Here is a 19,095-nt window from a genome sequence, read left to right as displayed (position 1 = left end):
TGAACAATTAGGTTGCCCCAATTTTTATCTCTAGAAACGACGTTTCAATGAATATATGTAATCATCCATCTTATTGCAGTTGTGCAATTATCTTCTTAAGGTAAGTTCTAGAAGTGGCATTTCCGGGACCAATAGTAGGCACATATTATATTTTGATCTTGCAGGGATGAACTTAAGATAGACCCAACACCTGCTTTGCAGGAAAAAAGTTATGTTTGAAGATTGACTTCAAGACAAATTCATCCAATTTGTGTTGGTGGTAAACACTGAAGCAAGTGTTGGAGTTGTTTTGTAACAGTGACCAACACCTGGTAAGCAGGCAGGTCCACAGCCATGGGAGGCCAGGGAGAATAAAAGGCCCAGGAGAATGGGAAGCTGGGAGCTTTTGTCCCTGCAGAATTCTTACTCTGTGTGGAAAATATTGGAAAAGTACCATGGACAGGTGTATTTTCCATTGGAGAATTGAGGATCTGAGAAACTTGTATTTTGGCTGGGAGTAGTTACTTTGTGTAATCATCTCTATAAATTATAGCAACTACAGCCCCAACTTTTCTGTTGATGTCTTTTCAATGCTCATATCACTGCCTCATGAATGATGCCGTCACAGTTACATACTGCCAAATTACCCTCTCTAAGGAAGGTTATACCCATTCACACCCCCACCAAATATCTAGGCATTAAAGTCCTTATCTCTTCCTTTGGTTTTGCCAAATCGTTTGCCTATCTGTGGTTAAAATATCTCGGTTTGGTTTTCATTTGCATTTCATTATTAGTGAATTTAATTTTCACATGATTATTGGTCATTACATTTCTTCTTTTGTGAATTTCCTGTTCATAGCCTTTATTGCTTTTTTTGATTGGTCTCTTTACATTTTTTAAAATTGATTTATGAAGACTCAGCGTATATTAAAGTCTGCAGATATGTAGTAAATATTTTTCTCGGTGTGTTGTTTTTCAATCCTATTCATGAGATGGGACTGTTGTTTGCAAATTTCAAAAAAAAAAAAAAAAATATAAAACGAGTTTTATTAAATGTCTATTACATTTTCAATTAAATTTTAAAATTATCTACTATTCCAAACACACCCATCACCCAGCTTTAATATTTTATCATATTTGGATATTTAAATCTTGTGTTTAGATCACTTTTTAAAAACTGAATTCGTCACACAGCTGGCCTTACGGAACAGCGGCATGGCCCACGTGTGACTCAGGTACGGTACTAGTTACAAGACATCACCATGTGAGGCTGGGGTATGTGCCGAGAAACAGCAACAAGTATACGGAGGTATTTTTCTCAGAGCAGTTTCCCGATCTCAGGTCATAATTATGGTAACGTGCCGTTGACATCAGTGGTCCGGTGGCAGCCCTCTGACTCCAGCTCTTCCTATTATTAATGTTGTGAAAGCACCGAATTCTCGGCATTAAATCCCTTTCTACTTGAAATTTCTGGAGTGGTTTCTACTTCCTATACTGAATTCTAATATAACTTTATCCTTCTCTCTGCTTTGCTTAGAGCCAAACCTGAGACAACATTGTTTACGATTTTTAATAAGAGAAAGAATAGTATGGCCATTTTGAGCACTGCGAGACAGCTGAAATCCCAGCCGTGCTCCTACCTACTACTTTTACATCCTTGGTTAAGTTATACGTGCCTGCAGTTTTCTTCATGTGCAAGAATGGAATAATATCCCACAAGTTTATTGAGAAGTTATCCCCTAAGAGTCTGGATTTTTAATATCTACATAGGTTCAAGAAATGAGGGTCTGAGATCAGATGAGGCCAGCAGACTGAGGCTCTGACGTGAAAGAATGGGAGTGTGGGAAGAATAAGAAGGCCAGCGTGGTGAAAGCATGAGGGAACTGGTGAGGCTGGCAGGAGCCAAACCGCAAGGGCTTTATAAATCTTGGTAAGGATTTGGATTTTATTCTAAGTTTGAAGGGAAGTCACTGAATACTCAAGAAGGCAAATGACATAATATAGAGAAGAGGTTTCTGGGGGCAAAGTGGATACAGAGAGGTTTATGGGAAGGCTAATTTAATAATCCAGGTGAGATTTGGTGATTTAGAATAGAGTGGTAATGGCAGAGGGAAGGGAAATGGATTTCAATCCTTGGGAGGGACTGGCAAGAACAGCACTTGGCCCTCGTCACGTAGAAATGGAAGGCTTGGTGGGATCTGAGGACTACAGGAACAGAGGACCAAGAACTGGAATCCAGAAACAAGGCAAGGGCAAGGGTTCAGAAACTGGCGGAACCCTGGTTACTAGTGTCGGTAACATGGAATTGGCACAGGGTGATGTCATAAGAAAGTCAGTCCCTAGCTGTTGTTGCGGAAGAGGGGTGTTTAACTGCATTTCATAGGAAGTGTCAAAACAGAATCCTTAGGCTCAGATTCCAAGAAGGCAGATTCTATCTTAGGCAAAACAACATACACACAGAGTAACAACTACAAACAAATACCACCAATCTTACAAACAGAAGATAGTTATCAAAGGGAATACAGATTCACACAGTGCTCATTCTAGAAAGATAGAGCACTGAATTAGTACTTAGCTACAAGCAACATTTTTTGAAGCATTTTGGAGTAAAATAAAACCTTCTGTAGAAATCAACTGATACTTATGTTTAAATATTCCACTTTGGGTGAATGCAAAAACAAATACAGAAAGTAATAATGAAGGCCTGAGAGCAAAAACTAGACGTCATAATTCAAGGCTGAATGGGTTAATAAGGGTAATGTGTCCAGGGAATTCAGACTGGATTGCTCCGAGACTGCTCTCCTAGCTACTCAGGGGATCCTGACGCTGACATCAGTGCTCATTATCCTTTAGGGTGTTATACAACCTAACATGAAAAACTTGATTTCTTTATCAGTACTCGAGATGAACTGAGTCCTTCTCAGTAAGCCTTTGCTTATCCTAGAATAAAATCCAACCGATCCTATGGCCTACCAGCCTAGTAATGACTTCATTTCTGTTTGCCTCCCCACCCTTCTCTTTCTACTTTCCTGCAGACACTCCACTCTAGCTCCAAAGGTTTCAGCTATTCCCTGATCATGCCATGCTGCTCACACCTCCAAATTGTTGTATTTATTGTTTCTCCTACTTCTCTCCTTGGGCAATCTCTAATTCCTCAGTGCGCTTGATTTTTCTTCAAAGACCTGTAACTCGGCAAGGACTTTATCTCATCCATCATTGCAGCTCTGAGGACAAGAACAGTACCTGGTACCTAATAGGTGCTCAATTAAGTTTGTTTCTCTGGCACTCTCAGAAATTTCATAAACTAATACCTTGTAACAAACCCCTTTTTGCTTAAACTAGCTAGAGTGAATTCTGTCATTGAATCCTGTTCAGTTCAGAATATGACACCAGAAGTGGATATGGCAAACAAACTCAGGCCTTGGGAATCCAGAATTGGCTATTTGATTTAGTTGGGTCTGAAGGCAGGAGGATCTAATTACCATTAGTGGCTGGAACACTAGCAAGTGAGAATCCAGTAATGAAACAATTATTTAAATAATCACTTTTGGTTATCTGGAATAAAGTGCCTATTCAAGGCAAGGTTTTGATGTACTGAATGTGATCGAATATGAGAATATATAAGATAAATGGGAATGGGCTGGCTGTTTCTCGATTCACTGGGAAAAAAATGAAGAAAAAAGGATGATTTAGGGGCTTAATATCTTGGTTTAAGGCAATCAAGAAACCAAGAATTCCAATGGTTGCTCTAAAATAACCCTTTATTTCTATTATCTGTAGGATTCACTCCATGGACCCATTGGGACTATGAAATGACTGAAAAATCAGACACAGAATCATCTTGCAGGGTGTTAAATGACAACATAAAATAAATGTATGTGGGGTTAATTAATTTTTCAGTTAATTAACTGAGAAAGAAACAACCTTCAGAAATTGAAATGTGACACTTGGGAGTATACATATAACTAAGAATACCTATCAAATGTTCCTTCTCATGAGAAGTAGCTCCCAAACTTGTGTAACGAGACTGGTTTTGCCTTGCTGAGGACCCTGTGATGATCTCACCTGAAGTATTCTCGTTCCGTGGAAATATCAATTCTCAAGGCTCCTCTCTCGCCACCCCTCAATTACACTAAATGTCCTTTTTAACCTCATTTTTTTTCACATATCATTTCATGAATATTTTCTTAGGAATATTAATTATTCTTCTACAGCTTGCTTTTAACAGGCTGGAAGCCTCGTGTTGCACTGTATGGATATACCAAAGTACATTTAACTAAATCTTTATTATTGGAAAATTAGGTCGGTCCCAATGTTTTTTGTTGTAAATAATCACATGTTGAACATTCTTATGTATAACTTTTTGACCTCATTCTTTTCTTAATATAAATTTCTCTAAATGGAATTTCTTGGTCAAAGGATGAAAACAGATTTTCATCGGTATTGTCAAATTGCCCTCCTAATTAGATACACACTTTCTCCAGCTGTAAATGAGAACGCCTGATTCCCGGACTTGCACAAGAGTATATTGATTTTTGAAAAATCTTTGCCTACAGGTGAGAAATCATACTTTATTTAAAAATTTTAAGTTTCTTTGATAAATAGGGAGGATAAACATGTTTTAGTAGTGTATTGGTCACTTTCCGCCCTCTTTTTATGATCTGCTTTTTCATGTCCACTAGATCCCAGTTCCATAAAGTTAGGCAACTTTTTTCTATATTCTCTTCACTGCTGTATCCTTTGCACTGAGCCTGGCACAACAGTAGAAGTTTACTGATTTTTTTTTTTTTTGAATGAATATATTTTCTAACTGGGTGTTAATCTTTTTAAAAATGTGATTTGCAAAATCCGCATATGTAGATATGAAATTATATGAATTCACCATATGGCAAATAATTTACCCAATTTGCCATTTTCTTTTTAGTTTTGTTTATGGTACTTTTTGTCAAAGGGAATCTCTGAAAATAATATGATTTAACATTTGGCTGTTACACTTTCCTCTTTTAAAAAAATTTCTTGATTTAGTCTTTTCCAACTTAAAAAATATCCCATTAACATTCTGATTAGATTTTTATGCACTAAATAAATAAATAAATAAATAAATAAATAAATAAGTAAATCAAGAGGCAGTATCTCTATAATAATATTTCCATTCAAAAACATATGTTCAGGTCTATGGCCATGCTTCTGAACAAGCCCGATTCTGTCTGATCTCGGAAGCTGAGCAGGGTCGAGCCTGGTTAGTACTTGGATGGGAGACGACCTAGGAAGACCAGGTGCTGTAGGTGTAAAAAATAAAAAAATAAGGAATTATAAACTGACAAGGTCCTTGCAATCTGTGAGGTCAACCAACAGTTGCTTCACCTAAAAAAAAAAAATGTATATATATAGCTATACACAAATATATATAAAAATATCTATGTATGTATATATATATTCATTTAAATAAAATCTTTTATGTACCTCAGTTAAGTTTTATAGTTGTCTTTATGTAGAGACTAACATTTGTTTTTTAACTTTATTCCTAAACTTTTATTGTTGTTGTTATTGATATTTAAATGAGATCCTTCTCCACTAGATTTTTCTAAAGTGCTGATTGATATAAAAGCTAATGATTTTTGTGTGTGGAATTTGGAAATGCTAGTCATTATACTGAATTCCATTAGTTTTAATAACTCTTTAGGCAGTTCTCTTAGATTTTTATAGAATAATATCACTCAAATAATGACAATTTAATCTTGTTTCCAAAAGTTCTATACTCTATTTGTTTTTGTTATTACATTGGCTAGAGCTCTCAGAACAATGTTACATTATAGTAGCGACAACTGATGTCCTTATCTTGTTTCTTACTTTAATGGTGGTTCCTTTTAGTGCTGAGCATAAAATCAGCTGTTGATTCAAAGAGGATTTGTGTTTGTGTGCATATATGCTTAGAACATATTTTAATCCTAGTTTTCGTTTTTGTTTTTAAATAATCAGGAAAGGATGCTAAATTTATCAACTGCCTTTTCAAATTTTATCAACCATATGTATTTTTTCTCCTTTATCCTATTAGTGAATTATATGAATAGATTTCCTAATATTGAATCATAGCTAATTTATTGAATTCAGACAATCCAATATATAATTTAGCCTCAAAATGCATTGTGATTTGTATCTGCAGTAGATTTGTCTTCTTAATTATTTTTACTCTAGGTTAATATTCAGTTGCCTTTTGAGCACATCCTGAGATTGGAAAAGGGTAGCCAGTAGTAGGTGCATCTGGGTAGAAAGGGACACTGTGGCTCAGATTTGAAATGTGCTATAGTTAATCCCATATATAATGAAATTGGGACCTGGCCATACAGTCCTTCAGTTTCTAGATTACTTACCCATTTGGCTTTCTTTCCAGCTCATTTAAAAGTGTATGATCACAGTATTCAAAAACTAAATGCATTTTCCTTTTTCTCCTGAACACCTCAATGAGGTTCACAAGGTTTGGGTGTTTTAATTGCTGCAAGGGAATTGAAATACAAAGTTTGGTGATTTGTTTTCTTGTAAGAATTTCTCCCCAGATCCCTTATAATTTTAAGAACAGAAGACCTTGTTTATCATTCTCTACGCATATCTTGTGGAGAATTTATTATAGTTACTTACAACAGAAAGCACTCTTAGTAAGAATCATGGAATCTTAACATTGGAAGAAAAATTTAAGAATCTGTCTAATGTACCCATAATAAATGGTAACTAAGCTGCTTGCATCTCTCTGGAGATAAATAAAGTACACAACTTAAATATAAGCACTAAAACCAAAAAATACTTTATGCATTTTGTGGAAATTCTAAATATACAATTCATAAAATAACCTGAATAAAAAAATGAGGAAATGGAATTATTGAATAAAGACTATAAAAATCATCAATACCCATTTAGCTTATATATTGCCATGGAGTTAATGTAAATGTCAGCTGGACTTAAACCCAGGCTGAATATTCATTTTGGCTCTCAGAAATACTAGATTCCAACCTTCAAATCCGATTAGACCACTTATTAGAGGAGTTCCCACAGTTAGTCTGTGATTTTAATTTATTTTTCATTTTCCAACTTTGTTCTTTGATTTTGTTGTTCTCTCTTATGCTTAGATGTTTCATGCGTTAAATTCTAGCCCCAAATTGAAGCATTTCACAAGGCAGCCTCTGTTTAATGTTGTAAACCAAAGGAAAAATCCTGATTAAGATAATCCATCACTAGAGCAACTATATAATTTATCATCCAATCAGGGTAATGAGTCTAAGCTAGGACTGTCCCAGGCAAACTACAGCTAGGGTGACTGTATAATTTAGCTTATAAATCAAGATAGTTTTGAAAGAAGATACTAACCAGACAGACTCTGGGACAAAAGCTATAGACCAGGACATCTGATCACTCCTTATAAGTCATTGTTCCTGTTGTTTTCCCAGTATAGTAGGCAAATCACCTTTCCAAACCTTATACTATTTACTCAGAAAGGTATATAAAGACATAGAACAGTATTTTGTATATAGTAAAGCTCAATAAATATTTTGCAGGCCCAGTAATGAGTCTTAAATGTGGATACCATTGTCTACCTCAGTTGCCATAAGCATGGCTTGACCAAAAAAAATCACTGCGACTACATTCTTGCTGTTCACCAGCTAAGAAGGGAATCCTTTTTACACAGTAAAAATATTACCAGAGCACCAAGTCAATTTTATTTTCTATGTGCTCCACTGCCTAAAAGAGCAGAAAGGCAAATAGTGGAGGAAACAGGGTAAGCGTCAGAGTGGCCAAGGTCCCAAATGATGATCAATTGATTTCCCAAAGTTATTGATACAGAGGAATTTAAGTCTAATGGGAAAAAATATCACTTTAAAGTTCTTTGTAATTTTAGTACACGTAATTCATCCAATACCATGATATTACAGACACATAAAGTTAACCTACCTTCAACATACGTATTTCTCTTAGTGCTATTTTCTTAACGACAGGATCATCTTCAGATTCCACAAATTTTTTAATAGCTACCACTTGTCCAGAGGTTTTGTTTCTGCATTTAAATACAACCCCATAAGACCCTTCTCCAATCTTAGCTAATTTTTCATACTTTTCCATTATAGTAGAAATGACTTAAATTACTGTATTGATTGACTCGAAGTACAGTGTTGTACCTGGAAAATAAGATAATTCAGCTTAATGAAATTATTGAGGACAATGTTCTCACAGATTATTATACAAAACCAATTTGCCCAGGATGTCAAAGGTTTATTTCTACCAATTAGTTTTACATACACTTAAAATATTTGGATGTTATTTCGTTAGTTTAGTTCAGTCTTATGCAGTTCTCCCAGCTATGGCAAAAATTTCATATGCTATTTCTTATAATGGGTCTGTGTTGACTTCAGCTAAATTAAAAAAAATTGTGTAAAAAGACCTTATCCAATCTATTTTAATTATCTTCAAGTAAATGATTAAAATATAATGCTATAAAGTCCAGCTAAAGGAATATTTCACACTCTTGAATACGGTGTTTATCTTTTCCTTCCTAAGCCATTTGAATACTGGAGAAACTAGAAGAGTTGAGAACAAGACATGGTACAAAGCACTATACTTCCACCTGCTGGAGAGAAGACAGAGAAAATGTGGGCTGTTGAACAAAGCAGCTATTAAAAATAATAAAACCTTTTTTAGAGCCCCTTTTATTGTGCTTAGCTTTGATATGTAAAGGAACAAATCCTTAAATTTGTAGCTCTCAAAGAAAATAATAATAAAGCACAAAAAAGAAGGTAGATTTCTCTAATTCATGAAAGCTTTCATATCCATAGTGATTTCTATGGAAATACTGGGTTTAACTATTCTGTCTCACATCACCCATTTGTGAATTTTGCGATGACTGGTTTACATGTTAAATAACAAATAAGGCCAGCATAATTAAATAAATCAGTCTAGGAATTAAAAATATGAAAACTTTAATTAGTCTCAAAAATCCCACACCACTTTATTCAGCAGGATCTTATTAATATACTCTAATAGTAATAATAGCTAGCACTTAACACTGTTTATGCAAATTATATATAATCTACACAAATATTCCAGAAGTAGGTGTTATTTTTATCCAACCAAGCGATGAGAAAACAGGCACAGTGAAGTTAGTGTGGAATTAGAACGTATGCCGTCGTCACATTCCAAAGAACACAATTTTAATCACTACTGCTCAGTTAATTCAAAAGAATGCACAATCTGAAGAACCACTTTCTCTAGGTCTTGGTATTAATAAATGTCAAGTAAAGAGTTGACCACTTAAAAAATTTCTCATGTTTCAAATGAGTATTCCTCTTTTATATTTTCACTTGACTAATATTCAGTCTTTTCCATCCACAGATTATCTCAATGAAGTAAGAAATCATGTACTTTCACTTGCCACCATAATAATGCACAAATGGAAAAGTGTTTACCTGGATAAATGACTATTAACATACTATTTTACAATGCAGTTTTTTAGTAGATCTTATTTTCTCTCTTTTTAAAGGGAGAAACTGAAGCACACAGACACTCAAGTAACACATGGAAAATCCATCACAGATTAAGTTTGGAAAATTTTATTAATTATGGGCATGCATGGGGAAGACCTGAGAAGGCCTAGAGGAAAATTAAAGCTGAGGCAGATTTCTAACTGAATTCTGAATGCATTCTCCAATCCACAGTCTACTGGCAGAGGGTGAAACACTTATGGCTAGATGTGTCTGAGTGCCACCAGTGTCCAAATTATGGACTATCAAGCTATGCAGACAGTGGTGACTTTCAGAAAGCCAGGCCAAAAGAATTAAGTAATAATAATTTTAAAAAAACAAAACTGAACAGAGATAGCAACCACACACTTGGGAGAAGATAGATTCTGGAACACAGGCAGGTTGCTAAAACAAAAAACAATCCATTAAAAAAAAAAAAAAAACCTAGGAAGAAAATCAGACTCCAGAATTGTTATAATGTTATCTAAAATGTCCAGTTTTCAATTAAAAAAATTATGACATGGTACGGAAAAAGGAAAATGTGACTGATATTCAGGGAAAAAATTCAATTAAAATGAATTGAGAATGGATCCAGATGTTGGATTTAGCTGACAAAGACTTCAAAGCAGCTATTATAAATATGTTCAAATAATTATGGCAAATTACAATTTAAATATTAAAGGAAAATATAATGATGACTCAGAAGTAGGAAATATCAATAGAAAAATAAAAAGTATAAAAAAGAACCAAATGGCAATTTTAGAGTTCAAAAATACAACTGAAATAAAAAATTCACTAGATGGACTGAACAGATTTAAGATGGCAGAAGAAAGAATCAATGAATCTGAAAATAAACAGAAAATGACCAATACGAAAGAAAAAAAAACTGAAGATGAACACAGCCTCAGAGATCTGTGGGACAAAAATAAACAATGTTAATATATATGTAATAAGATTCTCAGAAAGACAGTAGTGAGAAAGAGGCAGAAAAAATATTTGAAGAAATAATGGCCAAAAGCTTTCTAAATTTAATATAAAACATTAATCCATATATCCAAGAAGCTAAATAAACCCCAGGTAGGAAAACATAAAAACATTCATACCTAGATATATCATAGCCAAACTGCTGAAAATTAAAGACAAAATCTTGAAAACAGTGAGAGAGCACCATTCACACAAAAAAAGAAACATCTTAATGACTGACTCCTCATCAGAAAAAAACAATACAATAATCAATAGAACAAAAAAACTGGTTCTTTAAAAAGATCAACAAAATTAATGAACCTTTAGCTAGACTAAGAAAAGAGACAGAAATAAAAATTACCGAAATCAGGACCACCCTATAGATTTAAAAAGATTGAAAGAGAACTTTATGTGACCAAATTGGACAATTTGAACAAATGCCTAATAAGACACAAAGTAACAAACTTACTCAAGAAGAAATAGAAAACCTGATTATACCCATAACAAATAAAAGAAGTGAATTAGTAATTTAAAATCTACCCATAAAGAAAAGCCCAGGTTCAGATAGCTTCACAGGTGAATTTTACCACACATTCAAAGAATTAAGACCAATCCTTCATAACCTGTTCTAAAAAACAGAAGAGGAAACATCTCTCAGCTCATTCTATAAGGCCAATATTACTCCGATACAAAGTCAGACAAAGAAACTACAAGAAAGCCACAGATCATTATTCTCATAAATACAGACACAAGAATCCACAACCAAATAATCAGCAAAAACATATAAAATGAACTATATACCTTGACTAAGGGATTTTTCTGAGGAATGCAAGGTTGACTTAATAATATCAATAATGTAAAACAACACATTAATAGAATAAAAGATGAAACTACACAATCATCTCAATAGATATATATTTAAAAAGCACTTAAAACCCAACATCTATTCGTGATAAAATTTCCAAACTAGGAGTAGAAGGGTACTTTCTTGAGGGAATCTGAAAAAATTACAGTTAACATCATGCTTAATGGTGAAAGACTGAACATTTCCCTCTAAGACTGGGAAAATGTTCTATTTAACCACTTATATGTAACACTGTATTGGAAATTTTTGCCAGTGTAATAGGCCAAGTAAAAGAAACTAAAAGTATATAGGTTGGAAATGGAAAGAAAAACTCTCATTATTTGGAAATGGCATGCTACTGTATGTAGAAAATCCTAATGAATCTGCAAAAAAGCTTCTAAAACTAATGAACAAGTTTGCAATGTAGTAGAATACAAGATCAACATACAATAGTAAATTTTATTTCTCTATATTGGTAACAATCAATTTAAAAATGAAATTAAGAAAACAATTCCAGTCCCAATAACATCAAAAAAATAAAATATTTAGGAGTGAATTTAACAAGTGAAGTGTACTGATAATTTAAAACATTGCTCAGAGAAATTAAAGAAGATCTAAAAGAAAAAGAGAAATGCCATGGTCATGGACTGGAAAACTCCATAAGATGTCAGTTCTCAGTAAAGTCATCTGTAGATTAAAGTCAGTCCTTATAAATATCCTTATAGACCTTCTTTGGGGTAGAAACTGACAAGATGAACCTAAGATTCACATGGAAATGCGCGGTATCCAGAACAGCCAAAACGACTTGGAATAAGAACAAACTTGGAAGACTTATATTACCTGACTTTGAATTTTATTATAAAGTTATAGTAAATCAAGAAAGTATGATATTGGCATATATATATATATATATATATATATATAATATTATATACATTAAATTGAGTTGTTTGACTTTATGTACTTTATGTCGTAAGAATGCTTTATGGATACAAATCCTTTATCAGATATATAATTTACATATAATTATAACTTACCATTATAATATTATATATTATATAATATATATGATATGTTATATATATATCAATAGAAGAGAATAGAGAGTCAAGATATAAACTCTTTTATTTACAGTCAGTTGATTTTGACAAAGATGCCAAAACAATTCAATGAGGAAAGAATATTGTTTTCAACAAACAATGCAAGGGCAATTGAGCATCCTTAGGCAAAAAAAAACAAAAAAACCCACCCACCTACCCACATAAAACAAAAAATTCAGATACCAACCTCGCACAATATATCACAAATAATTCAAAATGAATCGCCAACCAAAATATAAGAGCTAAAGCTTCTAGAAATAAACATAGTAAAAACAAAAATCTTTGAAAACTCAGGCAAGTATTTCTAAGACATGACACCAAAAGCATAATCCATAAAAGAAAAAATTGATAAAATGAAATTCATCAAAATTAAAATGTTTTGCTCCTCAAAAAAAATTTGTTCCATTAAGAAAACGAAAAGATGAGCCACAGACTAAAGAAAAATATTAGAAAATTATATACCTGACAAAGGGTTTGTATCCAGCACATACATAAAGTACTCTTATAACATAAAGTACATAAAATCAAGCAACCCAATTTAATAATGGACAAAAGATTTAAATAGACATTTCACTAAAGAAGATATACAAATGTCTAATAAGCACATGAAAGAATGCTATTAGTCCTTAGGGAAATGTAAATTAAAACCACAATGCACTAGAATGGCTACAATCCAAAAGCTTGACAATATGTAGTGTTGATAAGGTTATACAGAAATTCAACATTAATGGTGAGAATGTAAAATGGCACAGCCCCAAAGGAGAAGTTTGTCGATTTCTTAAAAGTTAAACATAAATTTAACATAAAAGTTAGACGTAAATAGGAATTCTTTGGTATCTACCCAGAAAAAATTTTAAAAAATGTCTACACAAAGATATGTATGTAAATGTCCACGGTACCATTACTTTTAACAGCCTTTAAATATCCATCGACTGATGAGTGAATATACATGAAATGAAATACTATTCAGGAACTACTGATACATGCTATAATGTGATGAACAGAAAAAATAACCCAAAACCTAAAAACATAATGCTATGTGAAAGAAGCCAGACACAAAAATCCCACATATTGTGATTTCATTTGCATAAAAGGTCTAGAAAAGGCAAACGAGACACTGAGAAGGACACTGCATCTCCTCTGTGATATTTTTGCCCCAAATGCAAAGTCTGAATGTAATCATCAGGAGACAGGTGACAAAACCAAACTGAGGAGCATTCCTACAAACAACTGTCCTGTGTTCTTAAAAAAAAATGTCAAGGCCATGAAAGACAAAGGTCAGAATACTATTCCAGACAGAAGGAGACTAAAGAAATGTAAAAATGAAATGCAGTGTATGACCTTTAAATGGGGGACTGGGGGGAGGGAAGGTGAAGGGGCCTGTAAGGAATAATTCTGGGGTAATTGGTGAAACCTAAATATTGACATATTAAATTTCCTGATTTTGGTAATCTGTACTGTGGTTATGTAAGAAAATATCCTCGTTCTTAAAGAATATACATTGAACTATTTAAAGATAAAGAGACATGACTGATGTCTGCAACTTACTCTCAAAAGCCGTATACAGTTGGACTAAAGTGTCTTAACATTTTTTTCCTTGCATGTTTACTTTTTTACACCAAACACATTTTTCTCAAATATTGATATAATCAGATACCATCCTTCCTCAAAAATGTCTTAGGGACTCTAATGCCACAGAATAAAGTTCCAACTGTATATGATATTTACAGTCCTTTGCACCCTGCTCCCACTGTACCTTTCCCACATTGCTTCTCAGATCCTTCCCTAAACATTTTCAGGTCTCAAGTCTCTGTTTATACCACTGCTTGGAAGGTAGGACCCAGAAATCCTCTTCCTCTTTGCAGTTCAACTCAAATGTCTTTTCTGCTTAGCCCTTTGCAATCCCCAAAGGCAGGCTCGTTCTCTGCACACAGTGTTAACAATTTTCCCTATTCCTTTTACATATAATTTTTTTATACCTGACTAGCATCGTTAATACATTGTCTGGTACATAGTAGGTGCTCAATCTACCATAATTTTATCCTCTAACCTTTTCACTAAATATATATAACAACTTTCTTTTTTTTAAGCAAAGGTAATAATTACATTTTGATTGTTAATATAGTACTTGGGCAGGAGATCAAGATGCAACAGTGATATAGGTATAGATGCAGTTGGTTGAATATATTTCCATGGTCATTAGTGACCTTCAATTTGAAGCTGTATTCTCTCTCTCTCTCTCTCTCACACACACACACATACATACATACATACATACATACATACATACATACATACATATCTTGGCTACAGGCCTCCTGACTTCAGAATTTACCAGATGTTTGACTGTTAGGTTCATGAAGTTTTGTGCACAAAAGCAAAAACAGGTATAGCCTTGGGCCCATTGTTGAACATAGAAAGTCAGAGATAGATACTTGAGTGGATCATTAAATTCTTTGAAATTTTTCTGTTTAATTTCCTTAGTCTTTAAAAATTTGCAAAAAGATGCACACAAAAAAAGAGAAAACACTTGGAGGCAGATTTTCAACGACTGTATCACAACCAGATCCTGAGGGCTCAAGCAAGCTCAATGAAAACAAAATTAAGAAAGGGAGAGGAACGGGGTGAAAAAACTTATTAATTTCCTAATCTAAAAGTTTCTAGGAAACTCGTGTAAACAGTATCATTATGAATGGGGGGTGAGGAATGGGGGGTGAGGAAAGGGGAGACTTTTTCAAGAACAGGCTAGACCAATAAGGACTCTACAGGCTGAAAGTCACAATCTGCTTGCTACGTTGTTGTTACCGTTTCCAATGCAACCAAATGTATTTATATTTAATAAAACTGACCACGAAAATGGGTTAAAAACCCATTCTGCATCTATGTTTTAATACGGCATTAACAGAACTTCAAAATTACATACAACTGTGCATAAACTTGTCCTGGTGACACTACAATCGAATTAATTAAAAGCATCCCCAGAAAAACTAGAAGACCACATAATTTACATAATTCAATAAATTAATTTTGTTTAAAAACATCACATTTCATGTGTACACACAGCACATAAATCACTGTATTTCCAGGTCTCTAAACTAGTCTCGACCCTTCATTTAATGGTAGTCTAGCTTCGCCACACAAGGGTCTCCCAAAACGCATATGCGCCCCCCGCTCCCTCCTCTGCTGCCACCATAGCGTCGTCCCCAGAGCCGCACCTACCTCCAGCCACCAGGGAGCCCCACCGGCTCGGTGGTGTGGCCAGCAGGAGCCATTTGTCACCTCTAGCCCCTCACCCCCACCCCTTCCTGTCCCTCCAGAGGCCACCCCGCTTTCCCTTATCTGCGAGCCCCCATCCAGACACGACATCTCTCTCCATCAAACTCGCGCGCGGGCCCCCATTCCACCCGGCCCCTCGCGGGGACCCGCACTTACGGCGCGGATGGAAGCGACAGTGATGCAGTCTCCAGCGGCCCGAGCAGCGGCAGCTCCGGCGCGAGTCGCTCTGCGCAGACAACCGCCGGCGCAACTCCCGAGCGGAACCGCCGCGGCGTCTCCCGGGCAACCGGACGCTCCGGCGGCGCGGGGCAGCGGCTTCCGGAGAGGGGTCCCCCGGCGCCCGCCGCAGACGCCCCGTCCCGGGTTCATCACCCAGGTGGATGATGAACCTAGAACGTCAGTGTGGACGCAGCGGCAGTTTCTCCTCCGAGAATCTTTTAAGGTGCCCTAAAGGCGGCGCTCAGGAAACAAACTTTTCCATTAACACTGTGATTATACTAAATTCTGTTCCTTTCCAAGGCCTCAAGGGCACTAAATACATGTCGACTTGAATATTAGTCCGTTTTCCTGCCTGGGAAACCCTCTGAATATTGTCAGATCCTATTATTAGTTATTACTCTTCGGTCCTGCCTTATTGCTAAAATAGCTTTTCAGCAAACTTTTGTAGGCTTTTCTGTGATAGGCTGTCTGTTATTAGCGGTGGTACTTTGCTGCCATTTTCATAATTCAGCAAGCATTATACTAGTGTCTGGGGCTGATACAGATTAAGAGATATATTTGTTACCCAGTGGGGAAGCAAGTCAAGCAATGTAATGAATTCTACGTGGGGGTAAGTTGGAAAAGATAATTTTTTGACAAAATTTACTCTTCTTATTCCCAGGACGAACTTAAACATACTATATGCTAATGAGCATGTACATACTTTGTTTAGCATCAGTGAAATGCTCTCCATCACGCCCAGATTTACGATGCTCATACTTTCCCTTCTTACCTCGGAGGTGACTCTCCTGTTTTCTCATCTACCTTTGATTCTCCATTTCCTTAGAGATATGCCGACATCTCCTCACATCTTTAGAAAACAAAACCAGTGACTTCCTGATATACTCAAATCTACATAATCTCATAGCTACACATTTCTATGTCATTTCTGCTCTTATCATACTATAGAAAAATTTCCGTAAGGGTATGAGTGATCACCTTATGAACCCAACTGCCTATTTTCACCTTCATGCAGTATTTGATCTCTGCAGTTTGCAAAACCATTGACTACTAGAGCTACTTTTCTCCTGAGGTGGCTCTTCAAAGTTGGGCTCATCCTTGTTCCCTTGCTTCACTGTTACTCTGCTCCAGGCACCCTAAACTCAGCTGCATGTAATGTCACTAATCCTTGAACATGAATTTCTGCACACGCCTTAGCCTAGCCTACAGTTCCCTACCCAGACTTTCCCCTGCACTTTATATGATAACCTCCTATTTATCTATCAACAACCGGTTTATATAGGCTTTCAGCTTCCCAAAGCAGAAGTAGGCACAGCCTTTTGTACCTCTTAAAATGTATCTAATTTTTATCCAAGTGCGCCCCTTGCATACTAGGAATGATGCCTTTTCCGTATTTTCTCCAGGGTTGAAAAGTTTCTGGATACACTGTAAATAACCATACTTATTTAATAAGCTTAACTGTAAAGTTGATTTTATGCAAATCCTTTTATATAAAATGCTCTCAATAAGGAAAACGCTTTCTGGTAAAGCAAAAAATTAAGACAGGAAATTACTTTCTTGTTGCAAAGAGGCAGTGAAAATTAGAATTTGAAATCCAACTCCTTCCTGGAGAAAATAAATATAACTTCAGCGGGGAAAAATGCTGGAGTGGATTTTAGAGGGTAGTAGATATACTGCATGTATTCTGTGTGATAGTTTCACACAGTAGTTAAGCACCTAGGTTCAACTCCTAGTCCTACCACTTACTAGCCACATTCTTAGGCAAGTTACTTAACCTTTCTGTGCCTGTTTCTTCATTTGTAAATCTGTACCAACAATACCTACCTCACTAAGGCTGTTCCAGGGCTTTGGTGGGAAAATCTGTGAGCCATGTAGAATAGCACCTGGCACACAAAAACATGCATTGGGCACTTATTATTATATTCCCTTAATACTTAATGTTTACTCATTATTTTAGAAAGCACACACTTCCCTTTCTTCTATTAATACTGAAAACTGGTATCTGTTATTTCTCTAATGAAATCAGTAACACACTTGCAAGCTGAATGATGCCAATAGGCCCAGAAAACAGCTGTTCTCATTCTTCTCAACGCCAATGTCTAAGAAAGCAGCTAACAAGACAGCTTGAACTTCAATGAAGATAAAATATTAACATTTTAACATTTTAAACATTTGAGTGGCTGTCTTCCTTTTGAATGAATAAAAATCCTTAATCAGAAGTTATTGGGTAGAGGCTAAAATTTGTATTTTTAAGTGTCATTAAAGATTGTTTTTCTGAGGCACATGATCCTTGGACCACACTGGTTTAAATTCAGTGTTGACCAGATTATTTTTCTGAGGCATGTGACCCTTGGACCAACACTGATTTAAATTCAGTATTGGCCAGTGGCTCTCACACAGGGATGTACATCAAAATTAGTTGTACAACTTTGTAAAAATATAGGTTTCTGGGCCTCACCCCAAAACACTGATTCCAGCAGTATTTTTAAAATGCCCATGGGTAATATACAATCAGGTATATACCTTGTTTTCTAGAAATATTTCTAAGTGCTTGTCGATGAAATGTGATTTTTTTGAGATGTTACCCTTTCTATAACTTATAGGACTTAGAAACTAGAAAAAGCAGTGGCCCAGGAAAAGGACCCCAACAACTTTGTCAATAAATGCTCAAAACAGAATCTTGATTTCTTGAAAATATTTTCCATGAGTCTGTTTTTCAACAAATTGATGATAATGTTATATTGGGAAAGATGTGTTAAAAGTCATTATTCAGTCATTAATGCTAAGATTGGTTATGATGTATTTGTTGAGAAAGGGATAAATGTACACAACTGCTATGATTAAACATATGTATGACTGAGAAGTCACATTTCTAGATAACTGTTCTAGAGTCAAGTAAATTATACAAACTCACAACAGGCAAGTGGCATCGGCGAGTAGAAATTGTGCCTCTTCACCCCCATTCCAGTTCTTCTCACCTAATCTTCCCCTTCCTTCCTTCCAGAATTACATTTCCCAACAGTCTCCTTTCCTTTCTCTTACTCAGGAGTCCGCAAACTTTTTCTATAAAGGGTCAGCAAGTACATATTTTAGGCTCTGTGGGCCATACAAATTTTGTTTGCAATCACTCAATTCTGCCAAATTGTGTGCCAAAGCAGTCATAGGCAACACGTAAATGAATACATAGTGTGTTCCAATAAAACTTTATTTA

At 35.4% G+C, this 19,095-nt stretch overlaps 1 protein-coding gene across 1 annotated transcript in view; it reads right to left on the bottom strand.

Annotated features, from left to right (window-relative positions):
- The window catches only part of CDKL4 (cyclin dependent kinase like 4), a 35,979-nt gene extending 19,975 nt beyond the window's left edge, over nucleotides 1-16,004 (bottom strand). Inside the window, exons 1-3 of the mRNA XM_039887359.1 lie at nucleotides 15,822-16,004; nucleotides 7,921-8,144; nucleotides 6,351-6,472 (exon numbers count right to left, since the gene is read on the bottom strand). Of these exons, the coding sequence (XP_039743293.1) occupies nucleotides 6,351-6,472; nucleotides 7,921-8,088 (290 nt within the window). The 5' untranslated portion in view covers nucleotides 8,089-8,144; nucleotides 15,822-16,004. The remainder of the gene's footprint in view (nucleotides 1-6,350; nucleotides 6,473-7,920; nucleotides 8,145-15,821) is intronic.
- Nucleotides 16,005-19,095: the final 3,091 nt, after the last annotated feature.

The sequence above is a fragment of the Pteropus medius genome, unplaced genomic scaffold (genome assembly GCF_902729225.1).
Source record: "Pteropus medius unplaced genomic scaffold, Ma_sr-lr_union100, whole genome shotgun sequence".
Taxonomy (NCBI): domain Eukaryota; kingdom Metazoa; phylum Chordata; class Mammalia; order Chiroptera; family Pteropodidae; genus Pteropus; species Pteropus medius.
Note: the sequence above shows the minus strand (reverse complement) of the source record. Positions and strands in the feature narration are given on the sequence as shown.